This window comes from Leucoraja erinacea, chromosome 7 (genome assembly GCF_028641065.1).
Source record: "Leucoraja erinacea ecotype New England chromosome 7, Leri_hhj_1, whole genome shotgun sequence".
Classification (NCBI taxonomy): domain Eukaryota; kingdom Metazoa; phylum Chordata; class Chondrichthyes; order Rajiformes; family Rajidae; genus Leucoraja; species Leucoraja erinaceus.
Genome location: NC_073383.1, coordinates 62,190,688 through 62,209,074, shown reverse-complemented (window position 1 = coordinate 62,209,074; position 18,387 = coordinate 62,190,688). Strand labels below are relative to the sequence as shown.

The 18,387-nt window shown below is 40.5% G+C and overlaps 1 protein-coding gene across 4 annotated transcripts in view; it reads left to right on the top strand.

The window, feature by feature from the left end:
• The window catches only part of gtdc1 (glycosyltransferase-like domain containing 1), a 354,569-nt gene that overhangs the window by 317,227 nt on the left and 18,955 nt on the right, over positions 1 to 18,387 (top strand). Inside the window, exon 9 of one of the 4 annotated variants that reach the window (XM_055638672.1) lies at positions 10,468 to 11,059. The exons of 1 other annotated variant lie outside the window; for it this stretch is intronic. In XM_055638672.1, coding sequence (XP_055494647.1) covers positions 10,468 to 10,709 — 242 coding nt within the window. In that variant the 3' untranslated portion in view covers positions 10,710 to 11,059. Of the gene's footprint in view, positions 1 to 7,593; positions 7,874 to 10,467; positions 11,060 to 18,387 lie in introns of those variants that run through there. 2 more of the 4 variants (XM_055638676.1, XM_055638675.1) reach the window with 2 other exon arrangements.

Below are 18,387 nucleotides of genomic sequence, written 5' to 3'. Positions count from 1 at the left end.
TTATTGTTTTCCCATCAGTAATAATGGCATATAGTGTAAAAAGAGTAGTAGCAAGCAATTCAGGGATTGGAAATAATGCATTTTTTAAAATGAACCCATTTCCTGCACTCCAATAGTATAAATTTATATTTCCATTGGAATCTCACTGACTTGCTGAAGAGTTAGAAGACAGGTATTAAACCTATAATTGTGTAAGTACAGACAAACATTGCATAAACAAAGCAAAAATTACATAACAATGTCATAGTTATCCACTGGTCCAAATTTCACAATTTCATAAAATCAGTGAAAGGAACATTAGTTAGTCGCAGGCTTTGTCCCGCCCCTATCTTATAGAAACATATACAATTCTTAAAGAATTGGACAGGGTAGATGCAGGAAAAATGTTCCCGATGTTGGGGGTCCAGAATCAGGGGTCACAGTTTAAGAATAAGGGGTAGGCCATTTAGAACTGAGATGAGGAAAAATGTTTTCACCCAGAGAGTTGTGAATCTGTGGAATTATCTGCCACAGAAGACAATGGAGGCCAATTCACTGGATGTTTTCAAGAGAGAGTTAGATTTAGCTCTTAGGGCTAAGGGAATCAAGGGATATGGGGAAAAAGCCAGAACGTGGTACTGATTTTGGATTATCAGCCATGATCATATTAAATGGCGGTGATGGCTCGAAGGACCAAATGGCCTACTCCAACACCTATTTTCTACGTTTCTATCTCTGTTTCAGCTTTCATTGCCACAAACCGTTGTGGAGGCTAACACATTGGGGATGAGCTGAATGGCCTAATTCTGCTCCTTTCTTATGGTTTTTCTCTCCCCTCCCCCAACAATCAGTCTGGAGAAGGGACCCAACCTGAAACATCAACTATCCTTATCCTATAGACATGCTGGCTGATCTGCTGAGTTACTCCAGCCCTTTGTGCTTCTTTTAGTTAGTGAACATCAATTTGTCGTATACTGACTTGTGCCAAAACAATGAGAAGCAATTATAAGCAAAAAAAAATGAAACTATAGTTGTCTTCACCACCATCAAACCACCTAACCAATTATCCAAAATAATGCAAATTGTTGGCATTGAAGTGATTTATACCATAGCTGCAAACATGCGCTGGTATAGAATGGCTTACAGCTAGTAGACCAGAGGTCTTGCATTCCCTGGCTAATCCATTTTAATGTTCTGAAATGCTCCTAGCTTTATAACACCTATTCAGTATTTTTCACGTCTGAAGTAATAAAATTTGGAATATTTAGAAAAAAAACTCGCCATTCAGCCTACGTTAGCTATGTTAGTTTCTTGGCTTTTGGTCGCAGTTGCCCACGTTGGAGTGAATTCATTTTGTTTTCCATAATCTTGTGCATTAAAGCTCTTTAATTATGATGAGGTTTCTATATCCTCTACCCTATTGTGCAGACACCCTTCAGGTATAAAACAAACACAGCTGACTGTTCTATTCTTTCGACTATAGATGAGGCTCTCACCAGGGTCTACTCTATATCCCGTAGCTCTGCTCACACTCCCCATCCCCCCATTCGTAACAAGGACAGAGTCCCCCTTGTCTTCACCTTCCACCTTACCAGCCATCACATACAACAGATAATCATCCAATATTTTTGCCACCTCCAACGGGATTCAACCACTGGCCACATCTTCTCATCTCCTCCCCTTTCAGCTTTCCTCAAAGACCACTCACTCCGTAACTTCCTGGTCAATTTCTTTCTTCCCACCCAAACCACCCTCTCACCTGGTACTTTTCCTTGCAACCGCAGGAAATGCTACACTTGTCGCTTTACCTTCCCCCTCGACTCAATCTAAGGACCCAAGCAGTCTTTCCAGGTGAGGCAGAGGTTCACCTGCACCTCCTTCAACCTCATCTATTGCATCCGCTATTCTAGGTGCCAACTGCTCTACATCGGTGAGACCAAGTGCAGGCTTGGCGATCGCTTCGCCCAACACCTCCGCACAGTTTGCAACTGATCTCCTAATGGCTCAGCACCTCAACTCCCCCTCCCATTCCGAATCCGACCTTTCTGTCCTGGACCTCCTCCATGGCCAGAGTGAGGCCCACTGCAAATTGGAGGAGCAGCACCTCATATTTCGCATGGGTAGTTTACACCCCAGCGGTATGAACATTGACTTCTCCAATTTCAGGTAGTCCTTGCTTTCTCCCTCCTTCCTCTCCCCTTCCCAGCTCTCCCACAGCCCACTGTCATTGCCTCTTCCTTTCTTCTTCTCGCCCCCCCCCCCCATCAGTCTGAAGAAGGGTCTCGACCCGAAACGTCACCTTTCTTCACTCCATAGATGCTGCCTCACCCGCTGAGTTTCTCCAGCATTTTTGTCTCTGTTTTATTCCTCTCCTTAACTTTATATAACGTGTTATTATATTTTTTACCAGGGACATAATTCCTCCTTTTGCACCATGCCTTGTCCTCTCTTAACTTTATATATTTCATTTAAGTATTTATTCAGTCTCATCTGTTCCAAAGAAAACAATAATTCTTGAGGCATTTTCTTTACTTAAGTACAATTCTGCAACAGTAGTAGCATCTGTACAAATGTTCCCAACCCTCTCTAAAGATATATTCTTGCTGTAGTGCGTTAATATAAACTGTAAACGGCACTTAAATGTACCTAATTAGTGTTCTATACAGTTTATGCTCCAAATAAACCTCCTCCCAATCATTTTCATTGGATTGTATTAGCACTTGTGTCACATACTACTTTAAAAATTTGAAAGGGGCTGAATCTACCCAAATTTCTACTTTCAGTTTTATTGAGAGAAACAAGTCCATTCAACACAGTATATAACAGCACTAGCTGCAAACAATTTAACTTTTCAGATCTTCTGCCATCAACCAGTGTGGTGCAGTGGTGAAGTGACTGCCTTACAGCATTAGAGACCTGGGTTCGAAACCGACTAGGGGTGCTGTCTGTACGGAGTTTGTATGGTCTCCCTGCGACCCTATGAATTTTCTCGAGTGCTCCGGTTTCCTCCCACTCTCCAAAGACGTTAATTGGCTTCTGTAAATTGTAAGTTGTCCCTAGTGCATAGGATAGTGTTAGTGTATGGAGTGAACTTTGGTCGGCACGGACAGTGGGTCGAAGGGCGAGTCTGAAGTAAAGTCCAAACGCAATTACACTATGAAAATAAACGAATAAAACTGATTGTATTGTATTGTTGTAAACCAGGAGATAGAAAAATAAATAAATTGCAAAAAAAATCATAGGAAAATGAAGCAAATTGTGGTATAATGTTCAGTTTAGACAAATGGGAAAACTGATACTTACCAATTAAGTTAATGAAATGGACAAAGGACTGGAAGCACAATGGATGACTGATTTGAAATTGCACATTATCCACACCCTCTTAAAGTAATCCCTCTGCTTACTGAATCCTCAACATATGATCATTGTTGTAACTTATTTTTACAATAGAGTTGTGTGATGAGGATGTGCCTTGAAATAAATGTGCGGACTATTGCTTCTTAGACAGAGAAGATTGCAGCTGTATGGTTTCCATCAACCTACTGCTCATCAATTGGAGATCTGGTCACTTCATACTTGGTCTATAGTTGCTCTAGAGGCCAGTCACCTAATGGTCAAGGGAAAAAATTGTTGAAAGTAGTAAATATAACATTAAAATTTTAAATTAATTAAGCAACATTACATTTTCACATCATGGAAATTCCTTCCTCAATGTTTCGGCAAGCATTTTCATCAATATAATTTAATTACTAAGTAAAATGGCTTAATAGCAACAGACACAAAGAACTGCAGATGCTGGAATCTTGCAAGTGCTAGAATGACTCAGTGAATCAGGCAGCAAATCTGGAGGATATGGATAGGTGTCGTTTCAGCTCGGGGCCCTTCTGACTATAGCATGTTGTTTGTATTGGTGCAAAATTGCTTCTTAATTAAAAGTAGACGGGATTTTTGCAGGGAAATTAATCCAATGCTTCTTTATGAAATGGGATTGCAATCTAGAATTTTATTTCTTCTTTATATATTTTTTATACTTTTCCATCAATGTGCTGAAAATATGGTGAAAGGTATTTGGACTGCAATTGTTCAGTCACAACTTCCTTAAGAACTAATTTCTCTCAATCATATGAAAAAAGACGTTCCTGTGATTGAGATAATGAAGATATTCACTTCTTGCATAGCAGCACATTTGATAAGATTACACAAAGGAATGTAAAATTATTACGCATTTTAAACACCTTCCATTTTGCTGATGCTGAGCAAAATCCTGTGTGACATACTGGAGATTCTAAGGGATGTTCACAGGATGGATATCGAGAGGATGTTTTCTCTTCTTGGTGAAAATAGAATACAGGTTCACTGTTAAAAAATAAGAGGTCCCCGATTTGAAACAGATGAGGGGATTTTTTTCCCCTCTCAGTGGGCCGTGAATCTTTGGAGCCATCACGCTCAACGAGCAGTGAACGCAGACATTTCAAAACTTTTTGTCAGAGGTACACTGCTTTTTGACAATCAAAGAGATAGAAGATTACAGGGGTAAGCAGGAATGCAGAGTAAAGATTATAGTCTTTGATTTTATTGAATAGTGAAGCAAGCACAAGGGGCTGAGGATTTTGTTTTGTAATTTGTATGTATATATAAATAAGCATGAAAATGAAGAACGGAAGGCACAGAAGTGCAGTTTCGGCCTCTGCTGTTTGCTCATAAGACATGACTTTCTGCAATCTAATGTGTAAACAATAATATTTGGCACTTACTTCACATTCTGTAAATGAACCACAGATGAAACCTGCATTTCATTGTCTTTAAACTTGCTTAACAAGCATATTGGATTAAACTTTTAAATCCATGTTTCTGAACCTCATCATTAAGGCTTTACAGTAAACATTAGAATTTCGGCTTAACCCCTACATATTTTTCTCCCTCTCTATAATTTCAAGAGGCGGATATCATTCGGTGTGGTTCAGTCTGGAACCTGCCTCAATTATTAAAGTTTTAAAGATTTTTTTTTTCTGATCAGGTTACACTTTGAATGTTGTACGCTTGGAAGTTCTAAAGTGGGTTAAATGGAACCAACAGAATGCCCTCTACTGTCAACCGTATATATATATTGATGGAGTTAATCGTGTCCTATTTACTCCTCTTGTATGAATTGACTTGCTCTAGGCCTTTGGGTTACTGTTATTTTTTTCCCCCAACTCTGAGTAAATCGCTGCAAAAATGAAAAGGGAAAAGAGATTCAAAATGTTTTAGAAAGGCATTGTGTGTATTTACAAAGTGGCTGACCGTAATTTCATTGCCATTGGTCACGCACACCATAAAGACCCACACACACCAAACGCCGTGCTTGTTAACCCTTGTATTGAATCCCTATCCTCTATAAAAATGATGAGGTTAAATATTAAGCAACTCCAGTAAAAGGACACCTGTATTTGCTGGTCACATTATGCACAAACTGAAAACGCTTTACAGCTGGCCAAATTAGCATAATTAAATCCACATCAATTAGAAAAGCTCAATCAGCCTATTCCGGCCTTCTCATGCAGATAGTGGCATTTGTCTAAGGTGATAAATAACAAAGACTTTCAGAGTTGAAGACTTCATAGCTGAAAGGAAGAGTAATAGGATTTGTGTATTGTCCTGATGTTTTCACCTTAAAGCTAGTGGAAGTGATTAGCACAAAACACACTATTGAAAGAGGTACAGTTGCATTTTGCATTCCAATTACGATGGTACACAGGAGTCAGCATTGCAGATATGCATTTTACAACGTGCCTCTGTTGCAATTACTCTTTTATCCACAAATAATGAGGGTAAACAAAACCTGGCTTTGTGACTTTGGCCCTCCTTTGCAGAGGGAAGCCCTGATGACCCTGCGATCATAACAAGACTTCACTGTGTGATGCTTGCAAGTAAATTCCTCCAGATGAGAAGTGACATGGGGTTCAAGGGTTAATTTGTGTAACAGGCAAATTTGCATACAAATGAAAAATGATGAAATTTCTGCTCTCCTAAATTTTCAATGTCAGTGACATCAAACAGCAGACAGCACTCCCTTGCTGTTCGTGGAATATTCATTACTTGTGAAACAGGAACATCTTGTTAGGTATTAATCTGAAACTTAAAGTCATTGGCTTAATTTGTTAAACTTTATCACTTACAACACTTGCCTTCCTGTTTTAGCTGCTCTTTGTTACTCTCCATGTGTACTTATGCATCACCACATAGGACTAATAAATTGCATAAGATTAGGGTGGTGGAATCTGATCCCCGAGGAACCTTCATTTATTTCACAAAGTCATTGATAAATGGAAATATCCTGCATTTGTTCTCTACCACTGGGGTAGAGTCATTTTCCAGAGCTTGGGGCTGCAGTTTGAAAATGATAACAATTATTTTAAAATACATTTTTAGTGTATGTTCTATTACTTGTATATTTATTGTAAATATAGTTGAGTTTCATAGAACCAAAGATTTCATTTCACTTGTTTGAATTCAGAATGTCAAGTCTGAGAAGAAGATTCAAAGGAAGTTCTTCAGTAAACAAACATGTCACTTTTAGCAGATTCTTCATCTGCACATCTCTTCAAAATTGGGCTGGCATGAGCAGTATCTGGTCGAAATGTTTGCCAGCATGTGTTTATGCCGTGAATTAGGAAAAAAAATGTTTTGCAACTTTACAGAATATGGGAGTTAGTTAGCCTTTCCACTTTCGTTGAAAAGGTGGTGGCAAACCATCAGATTGATCTCCTGACATCCTTCTGAAAGGTTTCCGACTCTACTGCTGGTTAAGGAATTCTATTGTCCAGGATTTAGTCTAATTATGAAATCAGCAATATATTTTCAGTTTAAGATGGTGAATGGCTTGAAGGAGAATCTACAGCTCGAGGGGCTGAATGCACTACACCTGCTCCAATTTCAAAATGTTCTCTTGTTTTCCCTAGTATAATTCAGTTTAGAGATACAGCATGGAAACAGGCCCTTCGGCCCACCGAGTCCGAGCCAACCGACGATTCCATTACACAAGCACACACTATACACTAGGGACAATTTTCAATTTTTACCGAAGCCAATTAATCTACAAACCTATATGAGTGTGGGAGGTGACCAGAGCAGCCAGGGAAAACCCACATGGTCACGGGGAGAATGTACAAACTCCGTACAGACAGCACCTGTAGTTAGGATCAAACCCGGATCTCTGGCAGCAACTCTACAAAAGAGGCCTTGGGATTTGGCGATGTTGTTGAGATAGATTTACATACAGTGGATTTTGTTGATGATGAACATTGCAGATATGATGTGCCCCTGGTGGAAAGATTGAATTTCTTCATCCCATCTAAAATCTGCTTTTGTAGCCACAGTATATTCTACTCGATGATAACTCCCAAGCCATTGATGGTGAGGAACCTGGTGATGTTAAAGTAGTTGATTGTAACTAATGGATAGGCTTTCATAATGGAGATGGTTATTGCCTGACGTTAAGCATCAGTGCCTGAAAGTAGCCCTGGTCTTGCTGCATGCAGACATAGAATGCTTCTATGTCTTTCGTATTGCAAATTGAATTAAAATTTGGGCAATCATCAGAAAATGTGACACTTTTTTTAATGATCTTATTAGGGAAGGAAGATGGAGATGAAGATGGCTGTGCCCAGAACTCTGTCCTGAAAAAACCCTACAAGGTCCTAAGGTTGGGTTAATTGCCCATCAAACACCACATTTATCTTCCTATCTGTCAAGTGAGATTGCAATCAATGGAGATCTTCCCTCTTGATTCCCATTGACAAGTTTTACCAGGTTCATTGATACCATTGTCTGTACCGGTCCTCTGGACAATCCCTCTGATGCACATCCAGGATTAAATGATTTTGTCTGCAAGCTGATTATTGGTATTAATGCTTCCTGAATCACAATGTTGATGAGCAAAAGTAGAGAGTAAGGTGGCAATTAGCCAAATAGGATTTGTTCAGCATTTAGTGTAGAGGACATACCTGGATAAACAAATTAGTATTTAGGGTATTGAATTAAATGTGTTGAAACAGCCTAGCTAGAGCCCATGCATTTCAGGAATTCCCTTCTTCAACAGTACACCCAAGACATTGTGTGGTCCTGCATCCTTTGCCAAGTCCACTGCTCTCAGTTGATTCTTGACTTCATAAGGAGTGAATCAAAGTACCTGATGCAGGGACTGCTGGAGGAAGCTGAGTTGGTTGGCACATCTGGCTGAACATGATAGACTGGATAGAAGAAAGACTGGATAGACTCGGTTTGTACTCGCCAGAATTTAGAAGATTGAGGGGGGATCTTATAGAAACTTACAAAATTCTTAAGGGGTTGGACAGGCTAGATGCAGGAAGATTGTTCCCGATGTTGGGGAAGTCCAGAACAAGGGGTCACAGTTTAAGGATAAGGGGGAAATCTTTTTAGGAACGAGATGAGGAAAACATTTTTCACACAGAGAGTGGTGAATCTCTGGAATTCTCTGCCACAGAAGGTAGTTGAGGCCAGTTCGTTGGCTATATTTAAGAGGGAGTTAGATGTGGCCCTTGTGGCTAAAGTGATCAGGGGGTATGGAGAGAAGGCAGGTACAGGATACTGAATTGGATGATCAGCCATGATCATATTGAATGGCGGTGCAGGCTCGAAGGGCCGAATGGCCTACTCCTGCACCTATTTTCTATGTTTCTATGATATTTAGATCCCTCTACTTTGTCCATACATTCTACACCATCCTCAATGAGGATGGGGTTAGCTTGAAGCTTCCCTTCCTATCGTTTTCTGATTAAAAAAATATCAAGCTAGAATGACAAGACACAAAAAGCTGGAGTAATTTAGCAGGTCAGGCAGCATCTCTGGAGAAAAGGAACAGGTGACATTTCGGGTCGAGACCCTTCTTGAGAACTCAGGGTCCGAAGAAAGGTCTGGATCCGAATTGTTACCTATTCCTTTTCTCCAAAGATGCTATCTGACCTGCTGAGTTACTCCAGATTTTTGTGTCTATTTGGTTTAAACCAGCATCTGCAATTCCTTCCTACACAAGCTAGACAGACAATTGGATTGTAGAGTTTTAAAACAATCCATTAATTGTGAGGTGGTCGGTGTGTACTTTCCACATGCTTTTGCTGTCTAAATTGGCATATAGTCCCGTTTTACAGTTTCTACAGGTTACCACTTCAAATATACTTTGACGTTATTTACAAATGCTTTCAGTGATTAGGCAACAGAAAATCAGGCACTACACATTCATGTACAGGCTTACAGTGGTATCAGAACAATGAAAACGCTTCATCTTTATACCCATCATCTTCTGTACATGCAATCCATTAAAGTCTTAGATTTAGAAAGATTAAATTTCCTTAGGATAACACTGAATGAGGGGATTTAACTTAGTCAGTGTTTACACCTGTCTAATCTGATTTGAGTCAGTTTGATGCGCAGATGGCTTTAGACTGGCACCAGGCTTGGAATTTTGTAATCCCAGCATTTGATGGAAGGTGCCATTTAGATTGAAGTTCCTCAGCCCTCAACTTTAAATTACCAAGGGATTTTTACTGTGTCGTTGGCTAAACATGAGACATTCATATTTATTGCTCAAAGGTTTTGTTAACTTTTGTTTGGCAGATAGTATTATATCTTTAAATGTAATACTAACTACTGAGACTTAAGGGCCTGTCCCACGAGCATGCGACTCCATGCGGCAAGCGCGACCTAACGTGGTCGCTTGAGCCGTACGGCCTCGCGGGGCCGGCCCCACTTTGATCGCCGGAGCCGTATGGAGTTGTGCGGAGCTGGTCCCAACATCGCGCGGGGCTCCGAAAAACTGACTGTTCAAAAAATTCTGCGCGGCAACGGCCTGCCGGCCCGCAGCCGCCTCGACGCCGTACGCACCGCCTCGACGGGCGTGCCCAGCCTCGACGCCGTACGCACCGCCTCGACGCCGTACGTCATCCGGAAACTTCCTGCGGACTTCGCTCGAACTTCATGTCGACCTCCGCGTGGGTTCCGCTTCTGGTTTGGTCGCGCTTGCCGCATGCAGTCGAATGCTCATGGGTCAGGCCCTTTATACTCCAAAAGGGGTTGTTTACATTTTGTTACTGAGCATGATTTGAATGTCGTTACACCTACTGTATATAAATACCTAGCACTACATAAATGTTACTGTTGCACAATTTACTTACAGCCTTGGCTAGTGACACCAAAAACTGCTGGTTGTTATTCGTATGAAATGCAAACTTTTTTGAACTTGAAGGTCTTATCTCATTTCAAGTAGGGCTTCATTCTTTCCCAAAAGTTCACCCTAGAATGGGAATCATTATTTTGCCAAATAAAACTTGCATATTGTATATCTTCTGAATAATCTAATGAGCATTCGGATCAGAACGTAGTTGTTCTGAAAGGTTTACCAATCCTTGCAGTTAAATCAGAAGATCGGTAAATTAGGTGGAAAGACAAATATAACTGATATTGATTCATGATGTTTTGTCTCTTTCTAAGATGACTACATGAAAAACAGAAAATGCAAGAATTGTTCTGCTCTGAAGCACAATGAAAACGAGAAAACTAATCCCAGTTGTCTGAATTCCAGTAATAAGATTGAGCGGTATAGTAATTCGGCTGGCTTCTTATTAGTGTATCTGAATCTTGCAATCATTTTTGTAAAGAAAGCAGAATGTGTGGGGAGGTTAATTCGTGATTTACAGGGAAGAATATTTTTAACGGCTTGTATGGCAAAATAATTTACAACATATTTCAATAGAATATGTGTTTCCTAAACTAATCTCTTCTGGGACGGCCCAAAAAATACAATTCCCATTATCCTCATTCTTAGTCTTTAGACTTTACTTTAGTTTTTTAGACTTTAGAGATACAATGTGGAAACAGGCCCTTCGGCCCAACGAGTCCTCGCTGAGCAGCGGTCACCTTGTACATAGCACTATCCTACGCACTAGGGACAAATTCCAATTTTGTACCATGCCCAATTAACCTACAAAACTGTGTCTTTGGCGGGCGGGAGGAAACTAAAGTATCCAGAGAAAACCATGTGGTCACAGGGCGAACGTACAAATCCCGTTCTCTACTCTACCGCTGCGCTACTGACAATCTTACAGGAGAAATTTCTAATGGAATTAAAACATGACATGTTCAGGAAAATTGCTTAAATCTGTGTTAGGGTTTACTTTGTCATGTTAATAACACCACAGTCTGGGAATTAAATCTTTATAAAACAAAGTTGTCTCCAGGATGAAACTTGAAAGTTGTTGAATTGGTGGGCATTTGCAAGTTGGAGGTGGTGACAGGGTGCTAAGAGATTTCAGAAGATTGTTATAAATCCTTTTCCTCATATTTCAGGTTTAATGTCACACTCAAATATTCTCTGCTCTCATTTTAAATATGTGACAAACATTTTAAATTGAATGAGGAAATTCAACATTGTTAATTTTTATTTAAAGGGGGTGGCTTAAAGGAGCAGAAGGGAACGTTTTCAATGGAATTTGTTTATTTCAATCTATGGCGGTATCTTATATACTCCATCATTTAAAACTGTGTCAGAATTGAAGATCACAAAGGCAAATATTTTAAATGTTTTAGGAAATTGCCTGGGTGACAAGTGACAAAGGGAAGGACAAATTAACACATGGACAGAATTTTTCATTGACATTCATTTATAGGATGGCACTGACAATATTGCCCATTATAATTCATGTGTAATTGCCCCTGAATGGAAGTTATCATATGTGGGTCTGGTCAGATGTAGATCAGATGAGTTAAGTATATGAGCAGTATATCTTCCTTAAAGGATATTATTGAAATAGGTGGGAGTTTTCTTTCCCCCAAACAATCTGGTGATTTTATGGTTCTTGTACTGAGACCAGCTTTTTTTTTTAAGAAAGCCTGATTTATTTAATTACTTGAAATGAAATTCCCCAGCTGCCATGGTGGGATTCAAACTAATGGCTTTGAAACAATAGCCTAGTCCTCTGGCTGCCGGCCCTGGTAACTTAACCACTACACCACCGTATTCCTGTTGTTAGTGATGTCCTGCAAGCATTTGGCTGGGGACCGTAACTATTTCCTGCATATTTCCTGGTAGTGCCCTAGATGATGGTTTTGCCATGTATTCAAGTTGACATGATAATTGGTGGTGTCATGAGAAGTGTAGATGCAGCATGTAATTAAAAAGAGATATTAATAAATTAATAATTGTGCAATGTTGTGGCAAATGGAATTTAACTCGGGCAAATGTGTGATCGCACTATGTCTGTGCCCGACACCAGATTCCCAAAAAATAGACACACTATACTGAGCTCCTGTCTCAAGAGGAGATTACCAGAACCGAGAAAAAGATTCAAGGATGTTCCGAAAGCTTTATTGAAAATGTAAAACCCCCACCAACTTTTGGGAATCCTTGGCCCAACATTATGCAAAGTGAAGAAGGAGAAACCTACACTGAGAACATGGAGTCCATTCATTGTGAGCATAAAGAATGGCATTGTAAATGGCAGGAAGGCATGTCCCATCCACCTGTAACATAAGGTACATCCTGCCCCTCTCTGCATGTCTGCATTAAGAATGTTCAAAGACCGAGTAACCTTTCTTTTGAGGTCAAGAGTTCCAGAGTTCCATGGAATATATTTATTTGGATGTGCTTGAATGCCCCTTTTCATCTCTTAGATTCCAGCATTTCATGATGATAGTTCACCATTGGCTTCATGATGGAAATTAGGAATGCAAATAAATGCTGGCATTCTCCATATCGCCTATATTGTGTGAATAATTTAAAATATATATATATATATATTCTTTCACTGTCCATTTCTAATTGTCCTTCAACTAAATGACCATCTCAGAGGGCAGTTAAGAATCAAATCATTCAAGGACCAGAGGACATAGGTTTAAAGTGAAGCGGAGAAGATTAAATAGGAATTTGAGGGGTATCTTTTTCACAAAAGGTTGTCGGTGTATGGAGCAAGCTGCCAGAGGAGGTAGTTGAGGTTATCACAACATTTAAAAAACAGTAAGACAGATACATGGATAGGACAAGCTTGAAGGGATATGGACCAAACACAGGCAGGTGGGACTAATGTAACTGGAACGTTGACTGGTGTGGGAAAGTTGGGCAAAAGGGCCTGTTTCCACGCTGTATCACTCTATGCGTCTATGACTCTAAACACATTGTTGTAGGTCTGTGGCCACATATAGATCGGAATGGTGTTGGTATTGGTTAATTATTGGTTGTGTATTGGGATACAATTAAAAACTGTTTGCCTGCTGAAACTGTACATTTCTGAACATGTCCTTTTTAGTTGAACAATAATCTAGTGGTTTCCCCGTCACCCTTCCTGACTAGCTTTATTTTGCAGATTATTTTTATGTACTGGATTTAATTTTGCATCCCTAATATTGGGATTTGAATGCACCATCTGTCTCTGCTCTCTGGTCTTCTGGATCAGTAACTTAACCACCGGCTTACTGTAACCTTTGACAGTCAACAATCCTTCAATTGGGCAACCCAGACTGTTCATGCTCTGCCTCCTAAGGGAATGCAGTAAACTATAACCAGCAACCAAGCTATGCAGGTACAATGAATCACAGTGAATTACACTAAATAAGCATTTTCACTCAGTCAAAGTCAATTTAGGTCAGGCGCAGATGTGATAGATGACTCTTTCAGTCAGAAAGAACGGGCATGCTCATTTTGTTTAAGGTTGTGTAATAAATAATGGAACTTCGTAGTTTCGCAATTGACAAACCGGGTAAATAAATTTGCCTATACTTTTTTTTCTCCTCACGAATGCCTGACTTCAGTGAAGAATCACCAAATTGTACTTTTGTTAATAAGAGATAATAGAAAATATGTTTGCATATTGCATTTGCCTTTCCTCAGTGGTTTGGCAAATGTAATAATGATCCTTTGAAGTGACGGAAAGCCAAAATGGTATTATTCAAAGCACTTTTACTGTCAATTGGGGTTTTTTTTAGATAGCTTCTACCTAAGTTGAAACTGGTTAAATGCATATTATAAATAGGTGCAGAATATATGATTATTTCCCCTTGTCTTTAAAAGGTGATCATTTTATCATTTCTCATTCCTGAACAAAGAAAACAGCCTTGTATTCCCTAGGTGGATCATCTGAATTGCTGTAAATCCTCACAATTCCTTGTGTGTTGCAAAACATACCTGGCTAATAAAGTATGATTATGATTATGATAGTATGATTATGAAATATGTGTGCATGAGTGTGTTTGTAAGTGTAGTCAAGTCAAGTCAAGAGAGTTTATTGTCATGTGTTCCAGATAGGACAATGACATCCTTGCTTGCTGCAGCACAACAGAATATTGTAATCAAAAATACAGAACAGTTCAGTTCAATATACACATAAATAAGCAGATAAAGTGCAATAGGCTGTTACAGTTCAGAGTCTGTTTGTTGGCGAGTTTAATAGCCTGATGGCTGTGGGGAAGCATGTGTGAGTGAGAGAGAGAGATAGTCATGGATGGAGGGTGTGGACAGGAATCATTTAATGAGATTGTTTTACCATTCAAGGTAATACTCATACAGAACCACTTTGAAGTACCAAGTTTCACTGTTACTCCATCCAACTATCAACGGCAACTTCTACATTAAAACATAGCTTAAGGTATTTGATTTATCAATGACTTTCATTGCATGAAACATTTGGAATTCAAGAACTGAGGCTACAAGACTATTCTATTGCTCTGATTTTTATTTCATCTGAAAGAGAAAAAAGTTTATTGATGAAAAATCTTGATTATTTACTTTATATTTCAAATATTTGATTATCTATCAAAACTATTCACCATTTACTGTTTTTATTTGGATAACATTTATAGTAAAATCAGAAAATACTGATAATTAAACAGTCTTTTTAACGGCAAACAAACTGACAAACCATTGTAGAATACAAGAGTTTGTGCTGATAGAAGAGGCCCATTCCCATAAGGCACTACATTACTGATCAGGTTCAATGGGTTAACTTTGGGTCCTCTTTGAAGACTCAAATAGATTTCAAAGCAAGCCTTCAATACAGGGGATGCATTTTGATATACAAATCTAAATAGCTTCTCTGTTGTAGATGTATTCTGAAATTGGTTTCTGCAACAAGTGTCCACAGATAAAATTGATTCATATCTATCTGAAACAGATTTGAACTCCAAAGCATTTATTCCCAAAGAATTGTGCTGTTAATGCACTTTAACATTCATGGTAGCTTGCACTTTATGCAAATTTTAAACTTTAAGGATTAAAAAAAATATTTTACCCTATGTTTGCTTGCTGTATTAACTCTGTTTGGAACTTATTTTTGTTACCCTCATTTTTCTAACTTTTGTTTTGGTACTAATTTAAAAAAAAACTCATCAATGCGATCTTTCAGAAGTAATTCCAAAGCTATTGTTTTGGTCACAATGTAATTCAATGACTTATTATTGTGCAAAGCTTAACTGCTGTCCTACTCATAGTTCTGTTTCTAATGTTCTTACATTCTAAAGCCCAATTACTTGACTTCTGTAAGTTGTCAGTTAGCATTTATAATCAATTAGTTCATCATATTGATTAGCTGGCATGGCCCAAATTACTCAAAATGAACTTCTTTTCATTCCAACTATTTACACAGAGGAAAGAACCATGATTAATTGATAAAAAAGGTAAAAGGGAAATGCTTATGTGGCCATTTTGAACCAAAATGGTTCTTTGAGTGATCATGCAGCACTCCTGAAGTGATTGGAATGTATGATGCGCTGAAAAGCTTTCCCCTGTTGAATAAACATAGAATTGTGTGGATTAAGCATATCATTAATATGCATGTTAAATCTTGAAATATTGGTCTGTGTCTCCCTGATATGTGTGTACAAGCTGGCATAAGTATTTGTAGACATTTGTAGACACCTTTAACCACTTCCGAAACCATTCCCACTTGCTTTAAATAGACCACTATCATCCAATGAAAAGCAAAGTGGCGTGCCTTATTAGATTCAAGATTCAAGATTCAAGATACATTTAATTGTCACATGTGCCAGATGGCACAGTGAAATGAAATTCCCATATAGCCATACAATAAAAAAAATAAAGAACACACACTATAGAATTTGACATAAAACATCCCCACACAGCAGAATCAAAGTTTCCCACTGTGTGGGAAGGCACCAAAGTCAGTCTATCGTCGACCCAATCTGACATCCAACATCAAATTTCTTCTAATCTCAAACCTAATTAGTTGACCCCTTATTACGAGGCTGTTATCCCTTGGTCTACTCACCTCAGCCATGGGAAACATTAATTTTACTTCGGAGTCACGTGAGTGACTACTTGAAGAACCCACCCAGTGCGCAGGCGCGGCATTACGCCAGCAGCGCAACAGCGGCGGCAGCTGGAGCCAGGCTCTCCAGCTGCAGGATAAAAGACAAGACCTCAGGTAAGTGAGTCTTTTGTATTGCAGAGAAGTCGCTAGCATGGCTACCCGCAAGCGACAAAGTAAACGGACTGCCTGCCCAACTCCCCCCGAGGAAGGGTCGACATCTGGACGGCAGCCACTGGCGGCAGAGGAGCATTTTCAGCGCTCCCGTACACCCGACCCCGAGCCGCTCCCTGTGCTGCCGACTTCAACACCTCGCACAGGGAGGAAATCCACCCGTAAAACGGACCGGCCGGTGGTCTCCGACTCGTCGGAGGAACGGGAACACTCTCCACCGGCTAAACGGGGAGACAGCCGCTTAAGCTGCATGAGGCAGCTCCTCGAACAAATGTTCGAGCAGGAGATGCAGGCAAGGCATCTCCAGGGAGGACGGGCTGAGGCCTCCTCCAAACCGTCACCTTACCCCTCTGCTCCCTCCTTGTTTGAGGTCAGCAAGGGAGGCCAGGACTGGGCTGGCTTATCGCAGGGGCAGGCGGACGACTGCACAAGTATGCCAGGGGAGCAGGAGGAAGAAGAGCTGCTGGGTGTGGTGAACAGATATGCGTCGCCCCCGAGGGCCGGGAGAATGCTGACCCCAAAAATGGCGGCAAGCATAAACCGGCTATCCAACAAGCCTCTCCAGGAAAAAGTAATCCAGGAGGCTCTCGAGACATACACGGCACCCGAGAACTGTGAGGCGCTGCGGGTTAAGACCGTCAATGGCCAGATATGGAGTCAGCTAGGCCAACACATTAGGAGCCAAGAGCTGAAGATGCAGCGCATCCTGAAGCTCCATACCGCTGCCATCACCGCCTTTGCTCGGTCCGCAGAGCACACGGACCTCACTACACCCCAACAGGATGTCCTAGCTCTGATGTGTAACACCCACTTTGAGATGAACAACTTAAGGCGGGAAAACATCAGGCCTGCCCTCAACCCCAAATATGCGGGGCTTTGCAAAGCTCCTGCGCCAGAGAAAGAGGCGCTGCTATTTGGGGCTGACCTGGGGAAAAGGCTGAAAGAACTTGAAGAGGCGGCCAAACCAGTAGGCCTCATGAGGGCAGGACCAGCGCCGAGCAGGGCGAAAGACACCCAGTTGGCAGCACCCCTCGGCATCCACCAGCATTACCGGACTGGTGAAAGCCTGGCGACCGCTCCTCACTACCCCCACAGCTCTTTTTTAGAGAGGGGCCCAGAGCGGAACCGTGGGAAGATACGCCGCCCCGTGACAGCACCAACAAGAACGCCCGCGAGCCAAACCCACCAACGGAGACGCTCCCAAAAATGAACATGGAGGTAGGTGGGTCTGGTTCCTGTCAACATACAAAAACCAAGGGTGTTTTACTAACAGGAGGGCGTTTACGGTTCTTTAAACATTTTTGGTGTACTATCACTAACAACAAATACATACTCAACAGTATTAGTGGATACAAAATTGAATTTAAAACAGGCATAATACCGCCGGTTCAGCATATACCCCAAAGGGTATTCCTTCCCACTGAACTAGAGAAGGAGGAAGGACAGGCTGAACTAGATAGGCTCATGTCTAAAGGAGTCATTGAAAGGACCAGACATGAGCCATTGGAATTTGTATCAAATATATTTATTAAAACCAAAAAAGATGGTGGATGTCGCATCATCATTGATCTAACATCACTAAATCAATCTGTTGAGTATCAACATTTCAAAATGGAGACATTTGTCACTGCCAGACAACTGATCTCCAAGGGATACTTCATAGCAAGCATAGACATCAAAGATGCTTACTATTTAGTACCCATTCACAAGGATCATTTTAGATACCTGAAATTTATCTGGATGGGGCAACAATGGCAATATAGAGCACTGCCCAATGGGTTAACGACAGCTCCCAGATTATTTACCAAAATTCTTAAAGTAGCCATGAAAATATTAAGAGAACAAAAATACCTAGTCATGGCTTATCTGGACGATATTCTCATAATGGGGAGAACCAAGGAACTAGCTGTCGCAGCAGTTTCAG